General features: G+C 40.5%; 2 protein-coding genes across 4 annotated transcripts; both read right to left on the bottom strand.

The window, feature by feature from the left end:
- Positions 1-1,921: 1,921 nt before the first annotated feature.
- On the bottom strand, positions 1,922-11,423 carry slc25a55b (solute carrier family 25 member 55b). Its single transcript, XM_067446860.1, has 9 exons — positions 11,323-11,423; positions 10,863-10,988; positions 10,492-10,547; positions 8,829-8,919; positions 8,622-8,740; positions 8,239-8,431; positions 4,322-4,476; positions 4,163-4,238; positions 1,922-4,060 (listed from the first exon to the last, which is right to left on the bottom strand). Exons 1-9 carry the CDS (start codon positions 11,340-11,342, stop codon positions 3,901-3,903), a joined length of 996 nt encoding a protein of 331 aa, XP_067302961.1. The 5' UTR covers positions 11,343-11,423; the 3' UTR covers positions 1,922-3,900.
- A 9,680-nt stretch (positions 11,424-21,103) lies between these two features.
- Positions 21,104-25,664, bottom strand: LOC137078985 (thyrotropin subunit beta). 3 transcript variants are annotated; one of them, XM_067446871.1, is made up of 4 exons: positions 25,579-25,618; positions 24,154-24,270; positions 23,878-24,010; positions 21,104-22,291 (listed from the first exon to the last, which is right to left on the bottom strand). In XM_067446871.1, exons 3-4 carry the CDS (start codon positions 23,995-23,997, stop codon positions 22,052-22,054), a joined length of 360 nt encoding a protein of 119 aa, XP_067302972.1. In that variant the 5' UTR covers positions 23,998-24,010; positions 24,154-24,270; positions 25,579-25,618; the 3' UTR covers positions 21,104-22,051. The 3 variants fall into 3 exon arrangements, with proteins under 3 accessions (XP_067302972.1, XP_067302970.1, XP_067302969.1); XM_067446869.1 differs by lacking the exon at positions 24,154-24,270 and having other exon boundaries at positions 25,579-25,664; XM_067446868.1 differs by lacking the exon at positions 24,154-24,270 and having other exon boundaries at positions 25,400-25,654.
- Between the last annotated feature and the right edge of the window lie 401 nt (positions 25,665-26,065).

Below are 26,065 nucleotides of genomic sequence, written 5' to 3'. Positions count from 1 at the left end.
ACGGGGCGGCCAGCGGAGCAAAGTGAGTGTTTCAACTTCTCAAATTGATTTCTATGAACGTTAAGCTTCCAAAGGCATGAACTGAAAACACACCAGACTGAACACGCGCTGTGAATGTATGCCGTGGACGCGTTTACCTCAGCTCTCATCACGAGCTCATCCATGACAATGGATGTCAATGCAATCTGACTCCTGCAGTGTTTGTGCTGTGAGACTCCCTCAGCCGCTAGGGGAGTTATTATATTGAACAGACACGTTCAGTTTTTAATTGTAGTGTCTGTTCTGTGTTCTCTAACTGAACTGTTTTTATGAAAATGAACGCGGTCGCGGTGGGAAAGTGAAAGTGATTCAGTAATCTAGTAGCCGTGGCTTTGCGAGTGGCCTCATAGGGCAGCGAAGCATTTTGGGAATTGTTGTCTTTCATCCCCATGAGACAAAAACACATTTTCTGTCTTTTCTCCAAATTCAAACCAAATTCAAAAATAATTTCACATTACTACTACATTAATGACCCAGTTTAAATACAGATTCATCTTCCCAGCACTGAAGTGCCCCTTTAAGAGAGTGTGAAAACTGTTTGCAATGTTCTTATTTTGTTTAAAGATATTTTTTCCCCTGAAGACAAAATGAGTACAATTTACCCTGTTTGGGACATGATGGCATATTTAGGTGTGTTTCTGGGAGTGAATTATAGTGTAAAGCATGCCATTCCCTGTTGCCAGCAGGTGGCGCTATATCTTCAGGCCAGGACTCTTATCAAACATGAAGTTTGGGGCAGATCGGACATTTATGCCTGACTTACAACAGCTTCCTGTGTCATGGCGAAACATCTGACTTTGTCAGGCCGCCACAGTTCAGCGAAAACTCAAGATCTTCACAGTTTAACATCACCAAGGCCTTAAGATTAGACTGACCAAATATGATGTTGTTCTGTTAAAATCTCCAGGAGGAGTTTGTTGAAATACAATGCCTTCAAATGTCAAAAACTGCAACAATTTAACAGAGAAAAAATTACAAATATCTAATTTCCTGTTGGGTTTTTATATTATGCACCCATTTTTTTAGGTATTGGGCTGTTACATGGGTCTATTGAATTTCATACATGAAACGAAACTCGAATGGCACTTAATTGAAATTTTCATCACTTCTGCGATAGTAATAATAAGCTCAGCAATTACAATAGAGTCCTCACATTCATCAGTCATCAGTGCTCGGGCCCTAAGTATCTTATAATAATATTTATTATAAGTATTTTTTAAAGTATGCATTTTGTTATCTGTAGTGATATTTTAAAAGTAACATTTCCCAACCGTGTGTGTGTGTGTGTGTGTGTGTGTGTGTGTGTGTGTGTGTGTGTGTGTGTGTGTGTGTGTGTGTGTGTGTGTGTGTGTGTGTGTGTGTGTGTGTGTGTGTGTGAGAGAGAGAGAGAGAGAGAGAGAGAGAGAGAGAGAGAGAGAGAGAGAGAGAGAGAATGCGAATACCCCTGCAGTGTGAATTTGGCACAAGCTTGCGGTCATAAGGTGAAAAGTAATGCTTCTACTACCCCGTTCATTCTAACTATACTGTATATCATACAGATTTCCCCAAAAAATTATTTAGGCCCAACAAGTAGTTTGCAAATGTCTTATTAACTCTTAATTTCTGGCAAAATGATGACATTAAAAAATGTACATGCTTTTGAAATTAAAGTGTATGTATAAACATATACATAAAAAATGATATAGACAAATATATTTTACATTTTAAAATCATTAAAAAAAAGCTTAAACCTTCTAGGAAAGCTCAGAAATGTGTTCATTTTTTATTTTTTATTACTATATATATTTTTTGCCATATGAGCACCAAACAGAAATGTATCTTAAAGAGTTATTTTAAGTTAAAAAAAGTCAGAAGTTAGAAAGTGAAACCAATTTATAGTAAATTACACTGTTAACTACAGTTGATCACGTACATCACATACATAGTCGAGACTTTGTCTTGTCTTTCTGACATGAATTGCGTGTCAGCTGGAAGTGAATGCTACGCAGGAATCTCTTGGGCAGATACACACCACAGGCTAAAGTTTCAGCTACAGTGCTCAGTGTGCACTTTTCATCAACACAGATGTGTTCTTAGTTAACACTCACCAAGCACTTTAGACGTTTGTATACTTGTGTGTTTTCTTTGCACTGACACGTTATTTAAATCTTTAATTTGTCATTTTCACTAAACCACACAAACTTGTGTGCTGAAAATAAAAGCAAGTGTTATTATATTTTAATACTGCTAAAACTTAAGCAAAGAGTTTGTTTACAGGCGTAAGTACAAACTACTGCTACAAATAATTAATGAACTGCATTTGTATTTTATTTTTTTACAAATGATCACCTGTTCTGAGTTTTGTTAGTTTGATTTAGTTTTTTACTGACTTTCACATCTTTTAACTATGAAAGATTTTTTCCGCCACAGAATAAAACATTTTAAAAGATGATTGCGACTTTTTATCTCACAATTGTTAGTTATAAAGTCAAAATTATTAATCAGAATTGGGAGATAGAAAGTCCAAATTGTGAGTTATAATATCTGAATTGTGAGATATAAAGTCAGAATTGTGAGTAAATTATAAAGACAGGATTAATTTTAAAATCAGAAACTTTTCTCACAATTGCAAGTTTATATCTTATAATTATAAGTTATTTTCTCTGAATTGTGAGATATAAATATAATCTAGCAATTGCGTGTCAGAATTGCAAGATAAAAAGTCGCTATTACCTTTATTTTTTTATTCTGTGACGGAGCCAGGCTTCCATATTTAATACCATCTTGCTTATAAAGCAGATCATTCGCTCTGAATTTTTTTTTTTTTTTACTATTTCGAAATTTAGAAGTACCACATACTTCATATCACTACTGTTGATAGCAAATAGATTAGCCAAACAAACTTCACAATATTGTGACATTCCACATTTAAAAACAGCTGAAAGCATTCAAGAAACATTTTTTGAAATGTATTTGCACGCTAACCACAAAATTAGTAACATTGTAGAATTAACAAGAATAAAACACACCTTGATTTTAGTTTTCATGGTCTACTGTTTGGTACATTTCAACGTGCGAATCCCGCACAAATCCCAATTTCTGAAAAATTGTTTGGAATGGTTTAAGATGTGTACAGACCTGTTAAAAGCTATAAGTATGACAATTTAACCAGGTTAGGTTGAACAGAATGTCTTTTAATTCTGTTAATGTAAACCCCATTATCTCACTCTAGCAGGAATCAAACATCCCGTCTCTTTTTTTAGAGTCAAATATATTGTATAACAATGTCCTCATAGATATGTCTCCATGCTAATGTCCGCATTAATCAGCTGCGCCTCCGTAATATTGTGCACATTCAAAACATCACAAGAAATGTAGGACAGAACTGTTAATAGAGGACATTCAGTATAGAAAAAAGATATTACAAGATTTTCTGGCTCATGATCATGGCTGTACGCTTTCAAATCAACCCTCACTGAGGATAAATCTGACTGTCTCTGAGCAAACATTTCCAAAATAAAAAGAAACATAATCATGTCTAATGATATAGCTTCCCGAATAAGCCAGTTGAATATGCTAAATTTAGCATGTAAAGATATTAACTTAAACTCTAGGCCATTATGAGTATTCTCCAAAAACACACACTCATGGAAATGCATAATCATTTGAGCAAGTCCTATAACGTGGATCATATAGAAACATAACCTTCCAGATTACTAAAGTAGGTTTGAGTTGTATGTTTTGACCCAGTATTGAATGATTTTCTCATATGAATTACAGATTGTCATTCGACCAGGTTGGTTTGTTCTCAAATATTTAGTCGCATCATAGCCGCGTTGGTCTTTAAAGTTTAATTCAGGTGGTTTCATAGTATGTAGATGTTTATACAGAGTAAAGGTTGAATGGGGTTTGTCCTAAGAGGAACTCTCCAACACCTACGAAGTAAACCACTTGAGCAATTCCAAACAGGGGAGCAATGACTAGCGCCCTGCAGCCGGCTCCCTTCAGAAAAGCAGTTGGCCCTTCTTTACGCATTATCTTTCTGTGGGAAGAAAGAGCGGCATCACCGTTAATACAACAGAAGGGGAACCCTACACATTCTCTAACCCAGAATGTCCATTGTCCAGGTTACTGGATACTGTACCTGATGCAGTCTAACACGCCGTTGTAGGTGTCTTCGTTGGCACTTCTATTGAGTGACTGCAGCCGGGTTTTCACCACTGGATAGACATGGATCAACCTTAGTATTTGCACACTAACATCTACTCAAAGACATTTTGTTCAGCCAATCTTGAACACTCACCATCACAAGGACTGACTGCCACAGCCGCTGTACATCCAGCCACACAGCCCGAAATAAAGGACCAGTAAAAAGGCACATCGTCATCCTCAGATGTCTTGCCCAGCTGGTTGATGTGGGCAAACAGTGGAAAGTAAATCACAGAGAAGGGGATATCCCTGTAAGAAGACCCAAGGTCTGTTTTAGAAAGATAACTTGTTGGACGTTCCTCGATCAGTGTCCTTTGTCCAACATATCTACTAACCAATTACAGCCCTAACCCTAACCAACCCTTAAAATGGAGGAGAGGAAAGATAGTTAAACTTTTGGATCTGCCCTGAGACACTCTGGATCTGCCATAACCAATCACTAACGTTTGGTCGTGACGTATGTCATGCGCCCTTCGCCTGTTCCACACATGGAAATCCGACAACATAAATGTGCACTTGTGCAGGCCACCTCAGTCATATAATCATAGGATAAAACCTAAAACTTGTGCACTTGGATTGTGTTTTATTCACGCCACGTGGAGGGGAGAGTTTTGCAATCAGGAACACACTGCTCACGTGGTCCGTAACATGATTGTATGTTGTAAATAAAATGACATATGCTTGGTATTATAATAAATGCTGCCGTAAATAACAGACCAATTCAAATGTTTAAGTGCTTTTATTTTTATTTGTTTGAGCGGTGATGAAATATATTTCTCTTGTAAATACTTGCCAGCATTTTAAAGAAATAAAAGTCTAGAAATGCATCCTAATAACAGCAAAGCAACCGTACAGTGCTCTGCAGTGGTCAAAAATTATTATAAGCAGTGAATTTTGAAGTGATATATTCTTTAAAACTCAGAGATGTGGATTCAGACAGCTATTACATCACCACACGACCTTACGTTTGTCAAAAGCAGTCGGTAACTCGGCTGGGGATTTTTACATGAGTGGTCAGAGACGGACAGCAATAAAATTCCTGACTAGCCCCTCTAACTTAAATGATGGCAATACCTTCCGACCCCACGAGAAACAGTTACCGTCCGAATACAGGTCCTTCTAAAAAAATAGCATATTGTGATAAAGTTCATTATTTTCCATAATGTAATGATAAAAAATAAACTTTCATATATTTTAGATTCATTGCACACCAACTGAAATATTTCAGGTCTCGAAAAATTTGCATATTTCATCCGACCAAAAAAAGAAAAGTATTTCTAATACAAAAAAAGTCAACCTTCAAATAATTATGGTCAGTTATGCACTCAATACTTGGTCGGGAATCCTTTTGCAGAAATGACTGCTTCAGTGCGGCGTGGCATGGAGGCGATCAGCCTGTGGCACTGCTGAGGTGTTATGGAGGCCCAGGATGCTTCGATAGCAGCCTTAAGCTCATCCAGAGTGTTGGGTCTTGCGTCTCTCAACTTTCTCTTCACAATATCCCACAGATTCTCTATGGGGTTCAGGTCAGGAGAGTTGGCAGGCCAATTGAGCACAGTAATACCATGGTCAGTAAACCATTTACCAGTGGTTTTGGCACTGTGAGCAGGTACCAGGTCGTGCTGAAAAACCAAATCTTCATCTCCATAAAGCTTTTCAGCAGATGGAAGCATGAAGTGCTCCAAAATCTCCTGATAGCTAGCTGCATTGACCCTGCCCTTGATAAAACACAGTGGACCAATACCAGCAGCTGACATGGCACCCCAGACCATCACTGACTGTGGGTACTTGACACTGGACTTCAGGCATTTTGGCATTTCTTTCTCCCCGGTCTTCCTCCAGACTCTGGCACCTTGATTTCCGAATGACATGCCAAATTTGCTTTCATCTGAAAAAAGTACTTTGGACCACTGAGCAACAGTCCAGTGCTGCTTCTCTGTAGCCCAAAAGTGTCTTGACCTGGGGAATGCGGCACCTGTAGCCCATTTCCTGCACACGCCTCTGCACGGCGGCTCTGGATGTTTCTACTCCAGACTCAGTCCCCACTGCTTCCACAGGTCCCCCAAGGTCTGGAATTGGTCCTTCTCCACAATCTTCCTCAGGGTCCGGTCACCTCTTCTCGTTGTGCAGTGTTTTCCGCCACACTTTTTCCTTCCCACAGACTTCCCACTGAGGTGCTTTGATACAGCACTCTGGGAACAGCCTATTCGTTCAGAGATTTCTTTCTGTGTCTTACCCTCTCGCTTGAGGGTGTCAATGATGGCCTTCTGGACAGCAGTCAGGTCGGCAGTCTTACCCATGATTGCGGTTTTGAGTAATGAACCAGGCTGGGAGTTTTTAAAAGCCTCAGGAATCTTTTGCAGGTGTTTAGAGTTAATTAGTTGATTCAGATGATTAGGTTAAGAGCTCGTTTAGAGAACCTTTTCATGATATGCTAATTTTTTTGAGATTTTGGGTTTTCATGAGCTGCATGCAAAAATCATCAGTATTAAAACAATAAAAGACCTGAAATATTTCAGTTGGTGTGCAATGAATCTAAAATATATGAAAGAATAAAAATATTTTAAAAATATATTTTTTTATCATTACTTTATCACAATATGCTAATTTTTTTAGAAGGACCTGTAGCTTCAGCAACTCCTTCACCACTAACAGAGCGAGCTGGAAAATCAAACTTTTCCTGAATTCCCCCTGTTGGGGAGGAGGGCCACAACATCATGGCCACCAACAAACCCCAGCAAACATTGTTATTGCTCCAGCTTTAACTTCTGGATATTCGGCAGCGGTGCCACAACGGAATGAATAGTTTCGTTTGCATTTTTCTCCGCTGCCATTACTGAACTACATCTCAAACTAGCGCATGACATCAACGTCATCATTCTCAGACACTCCCTCTGTTCGCTGATCAGACCGGTAAAAAATTTGTTCGGATGAAAACCTACGAAAACACAGCAGTCCCAGACGTAGTACTGAAGTAAAGTTAGACATCAACCTTCTTAGTATTCCTCAATTAATTTATTATTAAAAAAATTTTTTTTAAATATTATTTAGGGTCACTAATGACCTGAGGTGTGTAACAGTGTAAGTGTATTTTTCCTGCACAACAATAATTGATTCTCTAACGACTTAATAAGTGCAGTTCACCTTTATACCTCAAGGTGGCGATCTCTGACACACAATGATGAAGTGACGTTTCCTCTCATAGTTACCGCAGGCAGAAAACAAAAGAATAGGAAGAATCATCAGCAAAAGTTGAAATGGCTCAGAGATTTACTGCAGAGCGAGAACTGAACGCAGTCAAATATTACTGTCACTGTCACTGCTGAAGAAGCTGTCAAGACTTTTAAAAACCCATCTGGATATGCAAAAAAGATTTTTCTGGCAGTCTGAACATTGCCTCCCTCTGCCATAACGTGAATTTATAATACAATTGTTTGATGACAATGTTGTTCCAGGACAAACAAGTATGTTGATCCAGGGGCAAGTCCAACTTGACTAGGGGTGTCCAGCTGCTTTTGGAGAGCCAGTTTAGCTCCAGCCCTGATTAAACACACTTGAACCAGCTAACCAAGGCCTTCAGGACCACTAGAAACTGTAAAAACGTGTTAAGCTCAAAGTATAATTTGGCCTTCAGTTTTCTGCGGCGGTCCATGTGGCATCATTTTCGTCATTGAGGAGTCTGTGGACGTCCACACACCCAATCCTTATGTAACCCCAATTTTCAGTTTGCATACAACAGCGCATGTACGAGTGATTCAAGAGCTTGAAAACAAAGTCCACTTATATAGCAACCGTGCGCTAGACGAAGTGGAACGGTAGTTGCCCTCTAGGAGCAGGATTGAATACCTCTGTGCTTCACCAATATTTTCATTTGGTTTTTAAACTAGTGGTCCTGTGGAACCTCTTATTTAGGCCTGTGGTACTTAAATTTATTAATATTCTTGCCCCAGCCACACTTTAGGGAAGTGGAATGGATTACATTAACATTTACATTACAGGAAGGAGTCTTACCTCATGAGGGTTGCACCTAGTCCTTTGTAAAGTCCCTGGATGCCCTTTGTGCGAAGCAGTTCCTGGGTAATTTGTATGGCCGACACTTTCCTGGTTGAAGCCATAGGACCCACACTGTACGAGCAGTTCAGGACTGGACTGGCCGTTCCCAGTTTCACAGTGTGGAGCATGGGTAACTTTCTCTGCTGAGCCACTGAATATGAATATTGGCACAGCCTGTCAAATATCTTTCTTCCAAAATAAAACCTTACAAGTCTTCTAAATCATACAAAGTTTGTTGGGGAAAGTGTGACATATTCTCTAATTTTCTATAAATACTATAAATCTAAAATTGTAGATTCATCATGATAGAAGGTGAACCTGGGTCAGTATTTTTGCCTCACCAAGTCGTCCTGCATCTTGAAGCTGGATCTTGAGCATTTCCATTGGGGTTGTTACAATAACCTGACACATCCCTGCCCCGCAACCAGCCAGCATTTCCTGAAACACGCTCAGCTTGAGTCTGAAACACAGGTGTGTATCATTCACTCTTTTTATGTAACTATTCTTGAGTATTGTACAATTTCTTGAAAGACGTGGAGGGAACATACTCTCCCCTACTGAGTCGCTGACGGAAGAAATCATTGGCGGCCAGTTTGATGGCCTTTTCAGGGGTCACCAGTGTTAGGTTGACTGCTGCACCTGTAAGAAGAAAACGTATCAGTCGGTCTGTGAAGAATATTTACCACTACAAATATGAAGGGGGGGGTGGCTGCTTTAGACAAATACTGAGTATGGGTTACCATCATACCATTGGGCTTGACTGGGCTGGCGCTCATGTGCCCCACCCAGTAGGACTGTAAAGCTTGCCTCCGAGCAACACAGCAGTATTTTGTTTCTCAAAAAATCAGTGTATTTGAACGTACCAGGTGAGTAAATAATTGAATTACGCTACCCATTCATAAATGCAGTTGATTGAATAAAAGAATTAATTGAGTAAAAGATTAAACTCACTCATTAGACACTTGCTGATTGATACCTACTGGCGGTTTTAGTGTCATAGTTAAAAAGTAGAATATCTTTCATTTATTTCAATCATTTAATATTGGATTCAATGTAAAATATGGATAATAGTAATAATAGCCACACAGTGTTGTTGTAACTTGTATTTTTATTGATTAAATATAAGAATCTAATCTATATCAAGGACACATACATGATCAGGCATAGCATTATGACCACCTTCCACCTACCCACTAGACCCCTGAAGGTGTGCCGTGGTGTAAGCAGTAAATATTAGCAGCGTCTTGTAAGTTGCAAGGTCAGGTCTGCAAGGATTGGACTTGTTTGTCCCATAGATGCTCGATTAGATATGCAACAATTGGATATCTGACACCTTTCTATCAGAACCAGCATTAACTTCTTGAGCAGTTTGAGCTCCAGTAGCTCGTCTGTTTGATCGGACCACACGGGCCAGCCTTCGCTCCCCACGTGCATCAATGAGCCTTGGCCGCCCATGACCCTGTGGCCGGTTCAGCACTGTTCCTTCCTTGGAGCACTTTTGATAGAGACTGACCACTGCAGACCGGGAACAGCCCACAAGAGCTGCAGTTTTGGAGATGCTCTGACCCAGTCGTCTAGCCATCACAATTTGGCCCTTGTCAAACTCGCTCAAATCCTTACGCTCTCCCATTTTTCCTGCTTCTAACACATCAACTTTGCAGACAAAATGTTCACTTGCTGCCTATTATATCCAACCCACTAACAGGTGGGATAATAAGTGTTATTCACTTTACCTGTCATAATGTTATGCCTGATCAGTGTATATGACAATATATTTAGAAAATACTCTTCATCTCTGGCTTTATTGCTCAGTGTTATTTTAGTGTTTTAATCTCACATCCTGCATTTTATTCTAATATTATAATGAATATATAGGACTGTATAACTGCTAAACTCTGACATGGCTAGGCATGGCATTTTAAAGCATTGCTAGCATATTAATTGTTCTAGGAACCTCAAAGCATATTTTTGTGTATTTTGTGCTACTCCAAAATGATTTTAGCCGAGGTCACATTTGCAAGTTTATAAATGCATTCTCAGACCAACACCCATCTCAGTCAAATCATTTGGAGCCAGTGCCTCAAGCAAGTTTACGTAAATGGTTAAAAGTGCTGACAAGCAAAATATGTTGCTTTATGATTAGAGCTCATGGGCTTCAGATTTTGGGGGGGGGGAAAGGTCAAGTGATTTGATCAATTATAAACCACTTACCTCTGTACATTCCAAAGTATCCCTCAGACCGAACAGTCTTTATCAGACAGTCCATCCTAATCACAATAATAAGAATATGTTATTGTTGTTCACTCAGCTTTATCGGCATTCTGAATCTATACAGTAAAGCCTGAATAAGCTGCACCCCTTTGACTTATTGTCTTCTGAGAAAGAAAAACGAGTTTTCAGACTTCCCTAACAGGTAATTACTTTCTCCTGGAAAATCTCTTTCAAGAAAACTACTTTCTTGTTTAAGGTTGAGTGAACTTGCAATGAGTGTTTTGTGTGGTTTTAAGTGGATTGGAAAAGACAAAGCAAATTCCTAAATTAAAATAAACTAAATGTTAACTAAATGTGTAATACAAACATACATATTTTTGTAGACCCGTTGGCTTCCTCTTTGGTTCTGGAGTCTTGTCTTGGCGAGATCTATGGGAAACACACAGGTAACACCCACCAGTCCTGCAACTCCACCATTGATGAGCTTGGCGGGGAGGCTTGCGTGCAACAGATAAGAGCAAATCATTTCATGTAATTTCAATCATTTCACCCCAAGAAATCATACTCATTATATTCCTAATGCTGACGGTGCTGACCCATTCTTCCATTTTACATACAAAAATCAAGGCACTGCTTTTAGGGTAAAGAAGAAATGACAAAAAAAGCAAGGCAATGTCAGGCTGACACTTTTGCCACTCTTCCCTGTTAAAATACTACAGCCCTCGTGTGTGAAAGAGTTCAAATCAGCAGGTTCAGACTAATTACAATAATAGTGCAGCACCAAAAGGGTGTATACAGTATACACAAACTATAGTTGTTCTATTTCCATACCTGATTGGTTGTTGAGCCATGGTGAGAGGTTTGTGGTTTGGTCTGAGGACTGAGGTAGACAGAGGAGCAGTCGGTATGCAAAGCAGCAGAGAGGGGTTATATACAGCAACCCCTCCCTGCTGCCTCAGGCAACACTGTGTGTCTCTACAGGACCGACTGCACGGCCAATCAGAGGAGCGGGATCTTCTTACAGTATAAGCATGCAAACAGATACTTGCACACACTCGCGCATGCACATTTAAGGATTTTAGGTGAGTGCATTAGTACATTTTAGAGGAAATCTTTGAACAAAGAGGAGTGTTGGAATTCTTCTAAAATGTGCTCTTACATGTCCAGAATTTGATACCTAAATGACTATAATATTCCCTTTCATAGTACTTTTATTGAAAACTTTGTGATAAGTGTAAGTTACATAAAGACAAATCGTGTTGATACAGTATATATTTTTCAATTCATTTTATATACAATTGATTTACATTAAATTAATCATATTATTTGGATTACAGATATGTACTATTCAAAATAAAGATTATTACTGTATGTTTTACTATAAAATAGGCTACTACTTCAGATTTTTTACTTCAAAATTTCACATTTGATTCAATGCGTCACCTGCCATTTATTTGTATTGTAAACTGCCTAATCGTCCCAATGGGGGCTTACGGTTGGTGGGTGAAGGTCGCTGCGCGTTCAGTATTTTCAACTGGGATTTAATTCTAATTTAGTTTTATCTGGCTGGTTATTTATATTTAATAGTTTACCACACCTTTAATTATTCTATTTAACTCTTTGTTTAAATTATACCCATTCATAATCTACTAGCGATAGTTAAAGAGTAAATCACAATAAATCAAAATGTAACAATTTATTAGCAGTCGGGTAAATGTATAACGCCAATTACATAATCAATTTAAAGATAATCCATACATAACATTAAATACTCTAGAGTACAAAATAAAATATGGATACCTGACTTCTGAAGATTACATAATGCTGAGTGGCTGGAGACACTCAACGTTATGACCCATATAAAGATTCGAGCCCTGATCCTTATGAAACATCTCCTTAAATACCCAGATAATTCAATAGACTCCCTAAATGGTGGTTACTGTAATTATAATTAGATTTTGGCCCCTTATTCAGGGGGTCACAAATGGGCACTCCGTGTCTGAATGGGTTCTCAACATCTGTGAAGAGGGCACTTATTTACACACAGGAGGCATCCTGAATTATAGATCTGTGGGAGGTCACCTTTTTAATGTCATACAATATTTTCTCAACTTATAGAACTTCTTGGAGATTTGTATTATGGTTGGGAGAATGAGACCATTTTACCGGACGCACCGAGACATTTCAGATGATACTAAACATGTATGGTTCTCATCGTACACACTTAATGTTATATAGGTTTTGTATGGATTTTCATTGAGAGACAAGAAAAGTACCGAGGGTGATGGGCAGAGGGTGAGGTGTGAGTGTATCAGTATGGTGTCTCGGAAGGTGCTGCAGGAATGTGTTCAAATGTTAATCCTTAAGAAAGTTATTTGTTTCTCAGGCCAGACTTCCTGGCATCTTGGCAATCTGTGAAAATTACTTGCAATTTCTGAGTGAAAATTGTTTCTGCACAAAGTATTTTTCATTATTGCCTCATCATTAAGCACTGAAGTGTGCAAAACAAGTGTGCTTTATTGTACTTTTAGTGTACTTTAAATCTAAAGTATATTTTTTTAAAGAGTATTTGCAGATAGTATAATATAATTCAAATGAAAGGCCACCATCTCTTAAAGGGTTACTTCAGCAATTAGCATATGGCCTTGTATCAGTAGAAACCCTGGAGTATATTCAAATGATTGTGCTTTCCCCCCTCATATCCCCCTGAGACAAGAGATTTATGCATTGTATTTCTGGAAAAATTCCTCCTATGATGCAAATTGACGATATTTGCATCATAGGAGGAATGTTTGGAATAAGGCTAAAGACTACAGCCAGCAGAGGGAGCCATTTCCGCATGTTTTGAACCCGCGCACGGGGGATGGGAGATAACACTCACAGCTCAGCTCGCGGCTACAGGCACTCGTTTAAACCGAGCTATTGTCACATGCCTGTCCTGTCTAGTGTGCACATGTGGGTTTTGTTTTGTATTTGTTTTATTTATTCTAAAATAAAACATAAATACAAAACAAAACCCACAAGGGGGCAAAAATACGTAATCAAAACATAAACTCAAAAACATACCAGAACAGAATCACGGGGAGGACGGGAGACGCAGACATTACAACGATACCACAAAGACTGACAAACACCAGGAGCTTATAACAGGGAACAAATGAGGCAGGGAACGAGGAAACACAGGTGAAAGAAATAAAACACTAATTAGATAACAAGGGGGGAGGGATCAGACAATGACAGAAGCACAAAGGCCATACTGACAAAACCCACATGTGCACACAAGACAGGACAGGCATGTGACATTACCCCCTCCTTAAGGAGCGGCTACCAGACGCTCCACTAGGGACGGGCGGGACAGACCAGGGAGGGACGGGCGGGACAGATCAGGGCGGGACGGGCGGGACAGACCAGGGCGGGATGGGAGGGACAGACCAGGGCGGGACGGGAGGGACAGACCAGGGCGGGACGGGAGGGACAGACCAGGGAAGGGTCAACAAGGAGGGAATGGGGAAAACAAAATTTTCAGGAGGCCATGGTGGCCTACAAAGTTCAGGCGCCCAGGGAGGCACGGTCAGAGCTGGACGCCTGGGAGGCGCGGTGAGAGCTGGACGCCTGGGAGGCGCGGTGAGAGCTGAACGCCTGGGAGGCGCGGTCAGAGCAGGGCGCCGGGGCGGCGCGGTCAGAGCAGGGCGCCGGGGCGGCGCGGTCAGAGCAGGGCGCCGGGGCGGCGCGGTCAGAGCAGGGCGCCGGGTCGGCGCGGGCAGAACAGGGTCCACTGAGACACGATCCACCGGTACAGGGACCACCGGCAAAGGGACCACCGGAACACGATCCACCGGCACAAGGACCACCGGAACACGATCCACCGGCACAGGGACCACCGGAACACGATCCACCGGCACTGGGATCACCGGAACACGATCCACCGGCACTGGGACCACCGGAACACGATCCACCGGCACTGGGATCACCGGAACAATCACCGAAGGAGCCCTCCTTCTCTTCCTCCTCCCTCTCCCCGAAGGGGTCATCGAAGGACTGGGGACCTGGCAGTCTGTGAGGATAAGTGGAGGAGGACCAAGCGGAGGAAGGCCACCCTTCCATAACTCTCCTCCACCACCACGATTGTACATAAATCCCACAAACTGCCAAAATGATAAAATCCCCAGCATTCCCATCTCCCAAGCGCTAACAGACTCATTTAGTCCGTTGTTGAAGATGTCCTTGAGCTCTGTCGCGCTGATGTTGAGCCCCTCTGCTGCAAATACGAACCGGTGCGCAAACTCCTTCACGCTGGTTCCCTCCTGCCGGAGGGAGAGGAGCTTGCGCCGTCGTCCTGCCATCGGTGAAGCAGAGGGGCAGGGAGATGGGAAAAGGAAGCCTTCCATCTTGCTGAGTCCTCTAATTGGTGGTATCGTTCTGTCACGTCACAAACACAAAGGAAAATGGTGCGAGGACTCATGTGCAAAGAAGTGGTAATTTATTCTAAAATAAAACATAAATACAAAACAAAACCCACAAGGGGGCAAAAATACATAATCAAAACATAAACTCAAAAACATACCAGAACAGAATCACGGGGAGGACGGGAGACGCAGACATTACAACGATACCACAAAGACTGACAAACACCAGGAGCTTATAACAGGGAACAAATGAGGCAGGGAACGAGGAAACACAGGTGAAAGAAATAAAACACTAATTAGATAACAAGGGGGGAGGGATCAGACAATGACAGAAGCACAAAGGCCATACTGACAAAACCCACATGTGCACACAAGACAGGACAGGCATGTGACAGCTATGGTGAGCAATGTAAGTCTTCTAACTTCTGAAATTAATTTCTATGAAAGTTAAGCTTGCAAAGGCATGAACTGAAACGCGCCAGACTGAACTCGCGTTGCGAATGTATGCCGCGAGTGTAGTCGCGATTACCTCAGCTCTCATCATGAGCATACCTGTCAACACTCTCGTTTTTGCCGGGAGTCTCCCGTATTTCACACCCATCTCCCGACCCCGTTTTGAAATTTCTCCCGGAAATCTCCCGTAATTTGTATGGCCCAAACCTCATTCTTTGAATAATCACAAATGTGTTATTCCAAGGTTGTTCAGTTGCTAGATCTTGTATGAAACGGCGACTCATACAATCGACACATTGCACAAATTTCAAACCCTTTGTGGCCTCGACCTGGCAACCTAGTTGCGCTGTTGATATCTGCGCAGGGCGCGGGAAGTTGAATCAAGCATCATTAGTAGAAACCATGGTAGAAACGAGAGAAGACTCCACTGGTACGCATCATGTGCGACAGCGGAAGATCTTTTAAAGTGACAGTAACCACTTATAATGACAATGTAAAGAAAAAAAGTAATTGCTCACTAAATATGCTCTGCTCTTGAGTAAATAACTTTAGTACCTTTAATAAGGATTAATCTATATATAATTCATAATGTATGTAGTGCAAACTGATAACATGTATTTTTCCTACTTGTTAACTTCGTGAGCACTGGTACAAATGAAATGTGAGGATTTTTTTTATTTATTCACTTAAATTAAAAGTAAATTTTTTTGAAGCTTAATAAATGTTAGTGTGTTATTTCATTTAAGTGTGAATTAAATATTATTTCATAGAGACATCAGAAGCTGTATTACTATCAGTGATACTGGGCTAAAAAGATAAAAAGGTTCCAATAAACAAATTTTTGTTGTTTCTACATTAATTTGGAGCTAATATACATATTATATATGTTTTAATGGCAATTAATTAAGATGAATCACAGAAACAAAATATCAATATAGTTAATATTGATTAACTATACCCTATACCCTATTAACTGTACCCTATTAACTATAGTGCTCAGTGCTGTGATACTCGCGCGGTGACTCACTCATTATATTGAACAGCCATGTTCAATTTTTAATTGTAGTGTCTTCTCTAACTCAGTCACAGTAATCCAGTAGTTGGTGGCTTTGGGAATGGCCTCAAAGGGCAGCGAAGCATTCTGGGAATTGTAGTCTATGAAATTAGACTGCATAGCATTAGCCTATAATAAAAGATAATGAATTTCAAACCTGAACCAAAATTTTTTATTAAAACATCAACCGTCTGTTAGTCTTTAGTCTGCCACAAAAAACACTACATTAAAATCATGAACTCAAATGTTACTGTGAAAAAAAAAAACCACAATGACAGTGCGTGAATCAGACCTTTCTGTATAGCCTAACGATAATAAGCTTAAACAAAAATAAAGAAATAATTGTGTAGTGAAGTATTGTTTTTTTTACACAGTGCCGCGAACAATCAATCACTCCTTTACACGTGCATCACATCACTGTCCTCCTCGCGGCTGCAGTGCTCTCTTCATCTAGGATTAAAACAAAATGGGGACAAAAAGGTTGTATTGTCTTTGTGCATATAGATTAATAAGATGTATAGAATCAATAAAACTTTAAATTCACACAGCTATAGCCTATAGGTTGTGGAGGCCCGACAACAGCACATTTCGTCTACAGTAGCTATTTTTTTAAGAACTTAGAAAAAAGATGCTGCAGCCAATGAGCAGCCGGCGGGGGGTGGTTGCAGGACGCCATAAACCTCCGCAGACAGTTTTTTTTAATGTTTATCAGACATTAATTACTCAAGATTTTGCTTTAGTAGAATTTGCGGGACAGATTCGGGATTCGGGACAACAGTGTAGATTTCGGAACGTCTGGTCACCCTAGGCACGGTTGCCTTCTACGGTGCCCGAGTGCAATTTTTGAAGCCGCTCCAGAGGCCGCTCCAGCTCATAAGTCTGCTATAGTGTCCGCTTCAGCCCATAAGTCTGATCCAGGGTCCACTCTAGAGTCAACTCCAGACTCCACTCTAGCCCATGAGCCTGCTCCAGTGTCCGCTCTAGCCCATAAGTCTGCTCCAGAGTCTGCTTCAGCCCATGAGGCCACTTCAGAGTCTGCTCCAGCCCATAAGTCTGCTCCAGAGTCTGCTGCAGGCCATAAGTCTGCTCTAGCGTCCGCTTCAGCCCATGAGGCCACTTCAGAGTCTGCTCCAGCCCATGCGTCTGCTCCAGCCCATAAGTCTGCTCTAGCGTCCGCTCCAGCCCATGCGTCTGCTCCAGAGACCGCTCCAGCCCATGAGGTCACTTCAGAGTCTGCTTCAGCCCATGCGTCTGCTCCAGAGTCCGCTCCAGCCCATGAGGCCACTTCAGAGTCTGCTCCAGCCCATAAGTCTGCTCTAGAGTCCGCTCCAGCCCATGAGGCCATTTCAGAGTCTGCTCCAGCCCATAAGTCTGCTCTAGAGTCCGCACTAGCCCATGAGGCCATTTCAGAGTCTGCTCCAGCCCATAAGTCTGCTCTAGAGTCCACTCCAGCCCATGAGGCCATTTCAGAGTCTGCTCCAGCCCATAAGTCTGCTCTAGAGTCCGCTCCAGCCCATGAGGCCACTTCAGAGTCTGCTCCAGCCCATAAGTCTGCTCTAGAGTCCACTCCAACCCCTGAGCCAGCTCCAGAGTTAACTCCAGCCCATAAGTGTGCTCCAGAGTCTGCTCCAGAGTCTTCTCCAGTGTCCGCTCCAGAGTCCTCTCCAGCCCATGAGCCAGCTCCAGAGTCCACTCTAGCCCATGAGCCTGCTCCAGAGTCAGCTCTAGCCCATAAGTCTGCTCCAGAGTCTGCTTCAGCCCATGAGGCCACTTCAGAGTCCGCTCCAGCCCATAAGTCTGCTCCAGAGTCCGCTCCAGACTCCACTCTAGCCCATGAGCCTGCTCCAGAGTCCGCTTTAGCCCATAAGTCTGCTCTAGCGTCCGCTTCAGCCCATGAGGCCACTTCAGAGTCTGCTCCAGCCCATAAGTCTGCTCTAGAGTCCGCTCCAGCCCATGAGGTCACTTCAGAGTCTGGTTCAGCCCATAAGTCTGCTCTAGAGTCCGCTCCAGCCCATGAGGCCACTTCAGAGTCTGCTCCAGCCCATGCGTCTGCTCCAGAGTCCGCTCCAGCCCATAAGTCTGCTCTAGAGTCCGCTCCAGCCCATGAGGCCACTTCAGAGTCTGCTCCAGCCCATAAATCTGCTCTAGAGTCCGCACTAGCCCATGAGGCCATTTCAGAGTCTGCTCCAGCCCATAAGTCTGCTCTAGAGTCCGCACTAGCCCATGAGGCCATTTCAGAGTCTGCTCCAGCCCATAAGTCTGCTCTAGAGTCCACTCCAGCCCATGAGGCCATTTCAGAGTCTGCTCCAGCCCATAAGTCTGCTCTAGAGTCCGCTCCAGCCCATGAGGCCACTTCAGAGTCAGCTCCAGCCCATAAGTCTGCTCTAGAGTCCACTCCAACCCCTGAGCCAGCTCCAGAGTTAGCTCCAGCCCATAAGTGTGCTCCAGAGTCTGCTCCAGAGTCTTCTCCAGTGTCCGCTCCATAGTCCACTCCAGCCCATGAGCCAGCTCCAGAGTCCACTCCAGCCCATAAGTGTGCTCCAGAGTCTGCTCCAGAATCCACTCCAGAGTCCGCTCCAGCCCATAAGTCTGCTCCAGAGTCCGCTCCAGAGTCCGCTCAAGCCCATAAGTCTGCTCCAGAGTCCGCTCCAGCGTCCACTCCAGCCCATGAGGCCACTCCAGCCCCAAGAACCCATTCCAGAGGCCGCTCCAGCCCATGAGCCAGCTCCAGAGTCTGCTCCAGAGTCCACTCCAGAGTCCGCTCCAGCCCATAAGTCTGCTCCAGAGTCCGCTCCAGCCCATAAGTCTGCTCCAGAGTCCACTCCAGCCCATGAGCCAGCTCCAGAGTCCACTCCAGCCCATAAGTGTGCTCCAGAGTCTGCTCCAGAGTCCACTCCAGCCCATGAGGCCACTCCAGCCCCAAGAACCCATTCCAGAGGCCGCTCCAGCCCATAAGTCTGCTTCAGAGTCCAGTCCAGCCCATGAAACTGCTCCAGAATTCTTCCTGGCTCCCTGACCTACTGGTTTCTCCTGCTCTCTTGTACTACAGGTGCCATCCTGGAGGCTTTCTAGCAGTCCTCATCATCCTGGTCACCTGCCTATCACCTGCCACGACTCCAGGATGTTGAATGTTGACTCGATGCTCAGCAACTGACAACCAATGAGCGTGTCTCATATTCACGTGCTTTGGTCAGTCATGAAAATACAGCGTGCTGTATAAACAGTAGCTTCAGTGTGCAAGGAGAAAAATGTCAAACAATGACAGAAAATGTGACAAATGGAGTGAAGTATGTCAGTCTTACCTTTATAGCTTGAAAGGTACATTCGGCAAATTCGCCACTATATAATACGATGATGCACAATGCTAGAACCCTTATGTAAGCATATCACATGCATCCAAATTTGAAACACTGTCACCACAAATATACAAAATAAGAATGTTAACCCAGGGTTTAGGAATGTACAGTGAAACAGCAGCACACGAATACCCATGATTAGTTGTTAACTGTTGCCTTTTTTTAAATTTACAATTAAATGACATTTTGATTATCTCCTTCATTGTGCACTTTAAATATCAGCCACCTACCGTGACACATAGATATATCAATAAATAGAATATATGAAAATTATTTATCTCAATAGAAGGCTACTAATATTGGCTGGCCATTTAAAGATTGTAGAATGAAATCTGTACAGGGCTTTCTAATAAATCATCGTGCCCCCATGAACCTCACTTAATTATAGGTGCACTTTTAATAAATATTCCATAAGTCGCTGAAGATTAAAACTGTCACAAACTAACAGGATGTTGAACATAAGTAGCTTTGAGCAGTTTTATTTACAGATTGTGGATAACAGTGCAAACAAGCAATCAGGTAAGTTGGTATGTTGAGCTCAGGTTGCAAACAGTCACACTTAACTAATGATGTTTTTCTCTTGCAGGAGTTGAAGAAGCTCGTAGACTGGTGGAGGGGACTTTGGTCCAAATGAGTGTGGCTCACTAGGCAGGTAAGTCAGAAGAGTGCGCTCTCTTGCTGAGACCGGACAACAGGTGAGTGTGGATGGTGAGTATATGTAGAGGAGGTAATTAGGCAGTGACAGGTGCAACTGGTTAGAACAGATGGGTGGAGCTGAAGAACCTGGTGCTGAGGACGTTTTGCCAAAATCCGTAACAAAAGTGTCAACACAATAATGAATGTAAAATATATTGTTGCCCTCTATGGTACAATGTATTTTAAGTCGAAGATTTGCATTTCTTTTTATTTTACCCAAAATGCTTGTGCTATGTTGTGAAAACATACAAACAATAAAATTTAGGCTAGCAAATTTAACTTTGGATTTTACTATATAAATGTTGACAGAAGTAACATATATTTATTTAACTTTAACCAAACTATAATATTATTTTAATTTTATTATATATTTTGGATTAAGTAAATTTATAAATCACAATGATTGAAATAAACGTTGGATAAATGAAGTACAATCAACTAAAATGATTTTGCACAAAATGACAAAATGTTGTTTGTTAGACCACGATTCATAAAATGGTTTTGGTCATCAGTTGTCTTTTCTGAGGATTTTTCTATGAATTTCAAACAAAAACTCTTTAATGTGGCACAAAAAAGAATAAAAAACAGAAAGAGGATGTTTAATAATTCTAGATAAAAATAAAATAAAGGTGTACAGAAGTGACAAAATATGGTCAGTATAATGTGTTCATAATTGTTTTTACTGCAAAAAAACACAACAAAATAACCTTCATTTGATACTATATTATGACCATACATTTAATTAGATTTTTAAAATGTTATTATTATTATTATTATTATTATATGTTCTGTTACAAATATAGCCAACTGAATGAAAGTCTGTCAGAAGTGATGGGGATAGTTACATTGATTCTAAAACCAAACATCACACAAATACTACATTTGCAATTTTCATAATATGATAATATCAGACAAAATGTTATCATTTGATTCTTTTTCGTTTTTTACAACATTATTTATATACTTTTCTGATTTCATAATAACCTGTAAAATGAATATGTACTATGCAAACCCCTCTCATATACATAACAGATCAAGGATATTGTGGAGATGTATTATTTTTGTTAAATATATATTTTGGTGCTCTGGAAAAAAAGGAAGCCTTTGCTTGTATAAAAAGAAAATGAAAAAGAAGTAGTGAATGATATTAGCCGCCAGTTTCACAGAAAAGGCTTAATGTAGTTCCAGACTAAATTGCATGTTTGAGCTGTGTTAACACATTTTAAAATACATCAGTGCCATTGTTTCCTCTCAAGATGCACACCAGTAATGTTTTTTTTTCTATGGCATGTTTATAAAAGCTACTTAAATGTCCTAATTGAACTGAGGCTAATCCTGGCTTAATCTAAGCCCTATCTGTGAAACCAGGCCTAGGAGTCACAGTAAATGAAACTTGAGTGATTAATGCAGAAATTTATAGTGAAAAAGATGCAGAACCAGAACAAAGACCTTCTGCTGCCTGCAACATTCACCAAGACATCATAGATGACATTTATATATTTATAGTTTATCCCTGAATTCAAAAACACTCTAATAAAACAAGGTTATCAGAAGAAAATCATATGGTGAGGAGGGAAGATCCTAATGCTTTATCCTCAGACTGCACGCAGGTGCTCGGGGCATTTGCTGGGAGTGTGACTTGGCTTGTAGACGCACTCGTTCTTGGCGGTGTTGCATTTGGTGCAGCGGCACCGGTGTGCCACCGGGTAAAAGAAGACTGGGTCGATGTGAACGGGACAGCCGGTCATCCTGGCAGAACGATAGACCACAGAACGATGCATACATCCTTTCTGAATCAGGAAACGCTTGCCCACAAATCCTCTCACGTTCGTGTCCTGTCACATACAGAATACGTGTGACATTATTATCTTGCTTCACGTGTTATTTGTGAGCCTGCAGAGAGTTTGATTCAGGCAGCGCACTGACACATTTGAGTCACAAGCAACATGTACAAATATAACAGGCTAATGAAAGACAATTGTTCCTCTTATTAAAATTTCACGTAATGAAGGCTGTGTGTGTTATGATGCCGAAACAAGTCACTTATGAATATTATTTAGTAACACTTTACTTTAGGGTCCCAATCTAACCGTGAAAAATAAACGTTGCAGCCTTAACTTTTTAAGTACAATCAACTTGGATGTTCAAGTCATTTCAACTTAAATTACATTAAACTGACTTAGAAAAATGAGTTGATACAAATGACAAAAAGTTGAAAACTGCTTAACTTATTTTGATGAGTTAAAGCAAAGTAAAAACATATGTTGTCATAACGTATAAAGTACTTATGAGTCAATTTAAGTTAAATTACATTAAACTGACTTTTAAAAATTAGTTGTGTAACGTAACTTATTTTGATGAGTTAAAGCAAAGTAAAAACATATGTTGACGTAACTTATTGATCATATAATTTTTTGCAGTTAGCATGCATATCACTAGGACATTGGCTGTTAATAAAGCACATATTAATGCCTTATTCTGCATGACCATATTTTACCTCCATAATCCTACCAATACCCAAACTTAACTACCTTACTAACTATTAATAAACAGTAATCATCTATCTTACACACACACTGCATACACTGTAAAAAAAAAAAAAATGTTTTTTTTGTTGGTTTAACTTAAAAAAGTAAGTAACCTGGTTGCCTTAAAATTTTGAGTTTATTGAAATTAAAACTTTGAGTTGATACAATGAAGGAAATTTGTTTAATAAATAGAAACTCTAAATATTTTTGTATCTGAACCACATAAAACAATTTGATAAATCATGAAAATAGCACTATTTGGCATGTTTAACTGCATCATCAGAAATAAAACACACACAATTACCCAATGTGCCTAAGAAATCTTTTAATAATATTTTAATAAAGGTTGTCGAATCTCAAAAAATGTTCATTGTGTTAACTCCAAATTTTAATTTCAATGAACTCAAAATTTTAAGGCAACCAGGTAACTTTTTTTAAAATAATTTTTTACAGTGTACAAAAAAGACAGAACTAAAATGATATTCTATAATATCATATATATTTGGTAACTTTACAAAATGGTTTCATTAGTTAACTTTAGTTGAATGAATAACACGTCTACAGCATTTATTAATCTAGTTTCAACTAATACATTATTCAAATCAAAAGTTGAATTTGTTAACATTAGTGAATGCACTGTGAACAACTGTTTTATCAACCAACATAAACAAAGATTAATACTGTAACAAATGTATTGCTCATTGTTAGTTCGTACATTAACAAATGAGACCTTATTGTAAAGTGTTACCAATACTTTATGTTATAAAATAATAATAATCTATTAATATTTTGACACCTAATTTGTCATGAAAGCAGCTTATCTCTGGTATTGAATTGGTCGGCTTCTCTCGCACATCTCCATGAGTGTGTGTGTTAAAGCGTAGAGCCCGTACCTGCGTGAAGCACATTCCGCTGCACATGGTGGTGTTGATGGCCATGCAGTGACCACACTCGTGCATCTCCACGTACAGCGTGTAGTTCTTCAGAGAGCAGGCCAGGAGAAAATCTCCCATCAGGAAAAGCAGACTGCAGAAAAACAACATCCTCATCTTCATCCAGCAACTCCAAAACCAGGCTAATGCTCTGATCAGAACTGTTTAAAATCCTGCAACTATTAAGACTTAAAGTCCTCCTTTCACACAAATGTCCTCGCTTGCTTTTAGACTCACACTAATCCCAAATGTTGTGTGTGCCTCTTATCTGGCTCTGCGGGGAGGGAGGGTCTTCAGGTTGATCCAGATCCAGGTTGAATCAACGTGACACGCACAGCCCCGCTCCAACATCTCCTGATGTAACAGTGTTCAAGTGTTCGGTGGAATTGCTAATTATGCTTCGCTTCAAGGTAAACATCTCGCATTGTATTTCAGGTGTCCCCATTTATGAAGCAACATGACTTGACTTCATTTATCAATAATAAATCTTAACAATTTGATAAGATATACTGGTGATCATTTCAGCAAATTTCACATAAAAATCTGTTTAAAAATCTCCCTTTATATATCATGATTCATGTGAATATCAAATTAGATATTTCTAAGCTATGAATGACAGAAAATATCCGATATAAACATATTTATGAAAATATCCCCATAGATATAAACATCAACATTGCATGTTGCATGGTATATATATATATATATATATATATATATATATATATATATATATATATATATATATATATATATATATATATATATATGTACCCATGGATGGATGTATGGGTGGGTGGGTGTGTAGATAGATAGATAGATAGATAGATAGATAGATAGATAGATAGATAGATAGATAGATAGATAGATAGATAGATAGATAGATAGATAGATAGATAGATAGATAGATAGATAGATAGATTGTAATAATTACTCTAATTAAATCATTTTCATGCAAATTATATATATGGAATAAGTAATATTTAGGCCTAGTAAAATGATAAAGAATATGGAAAATAAATATTTCTAAATACAATTATTAATTTTTTTAAACAGAAAAAATATATTTTGTCAGTTAACTTAAAAAAGTGTCATATGTGGTAAAATGTAATGGATAATCCACGGCTAGCTGTGCATTAAACCAATTTAATGCATGGTGTGGAGTCAAAGAACTACCTAGCGCAAAGAAGAATCAGAGATAAAGTAATGTGAGTAACTATCTTATGAAATACTTGTGTCTGTTCAGTGTCTTTCTCGAAGAAGCTGTGTTTACTTCAAAACCAGCGATGTAACCCCCTTTGTTGCTGAGAAATATAATGTAGCAATTCAGTATGAAGCTATGTTTACTAGGCTACTAACAGCTGCAGGGCCGCGTTGACAAGTTTCTGTGCTCCTGAATGTTTATGTTAGCCTATGTTTATGTGTATGTGTGCAACAAGAACAGCGCATTGATATAGAGCGGTGATAAACTGACTAGAACTACCTGTGCATTACAGTTTTCTGTCTGTATCGAACTGATGGTCTTTGCCGTCGTGTTGCATTTCCTGCCATGTCCCACTTCTGCTGGGTTAATGGGGCTGTGCCACTGATCTATATATTATCTATATAGATCAGTGGGCTGTGCAGAGACAGCGGCCATGTTTCACGTGTTCCGTCGCTCACCTGGACAGTGTTTTCCGCGTCTAATCCCCACTAAAGCTCCGCTGAGTCCGCTCTCCGCCGCGCCCGCTGTGTCTGCTTCAGCATGCGTCCAAACCATAGACAGTAAAAGAAATGGACGGAGGGTTCCCATTGACGCCAACGGCGAAAGAATGAAGTCAACCTAGGGGCACTCACTTCCTGATGGCTGAGCGAACTGCGCAGGCTCAGACTAAGCTTGACGACGTAGATGTGACGTGAGCCTCCTGTCTGACAGCTGTGAGTCTTCTAGTAGATGTGGAAAGCGAAATCTGAATCACGTTGTTTAAATATTTTCTCCCGCTGCTTTTGGCTCACTATGGGCTTCTCCCCATTCTTCCCCCTTGACTTTATCAGACTAGTCTCCAGGACATGTCTCCACGTCCCCCCGACTGTCTCATAGACAGTAAAAGATTGCCTGCGAGCGTCTCCTCAGGTCTATACGGTAATTTCTCAACTGTGCGACAGGGTC

The sequence above is a fragment of the Pseudorasbora parva genome, chromosome 6 (assembly GCF_024679245.1).
Source record: "Pseudorasbora parva isolate DD20220531a chromosome 6, ASM2467924v1, whole genome shotgun sequence".
Lineage (NCBI taxonomy): Eukaryota > Metazoa > Chordata > Actinopteri > Cypriniformes > Gobionidae > Pseudorasbora > Pseudorasbora parva.
Note: the sequence above shows the minus strand (reverse complement) of the source record. Positions and strands in the feature narration are given on the sequence as shown.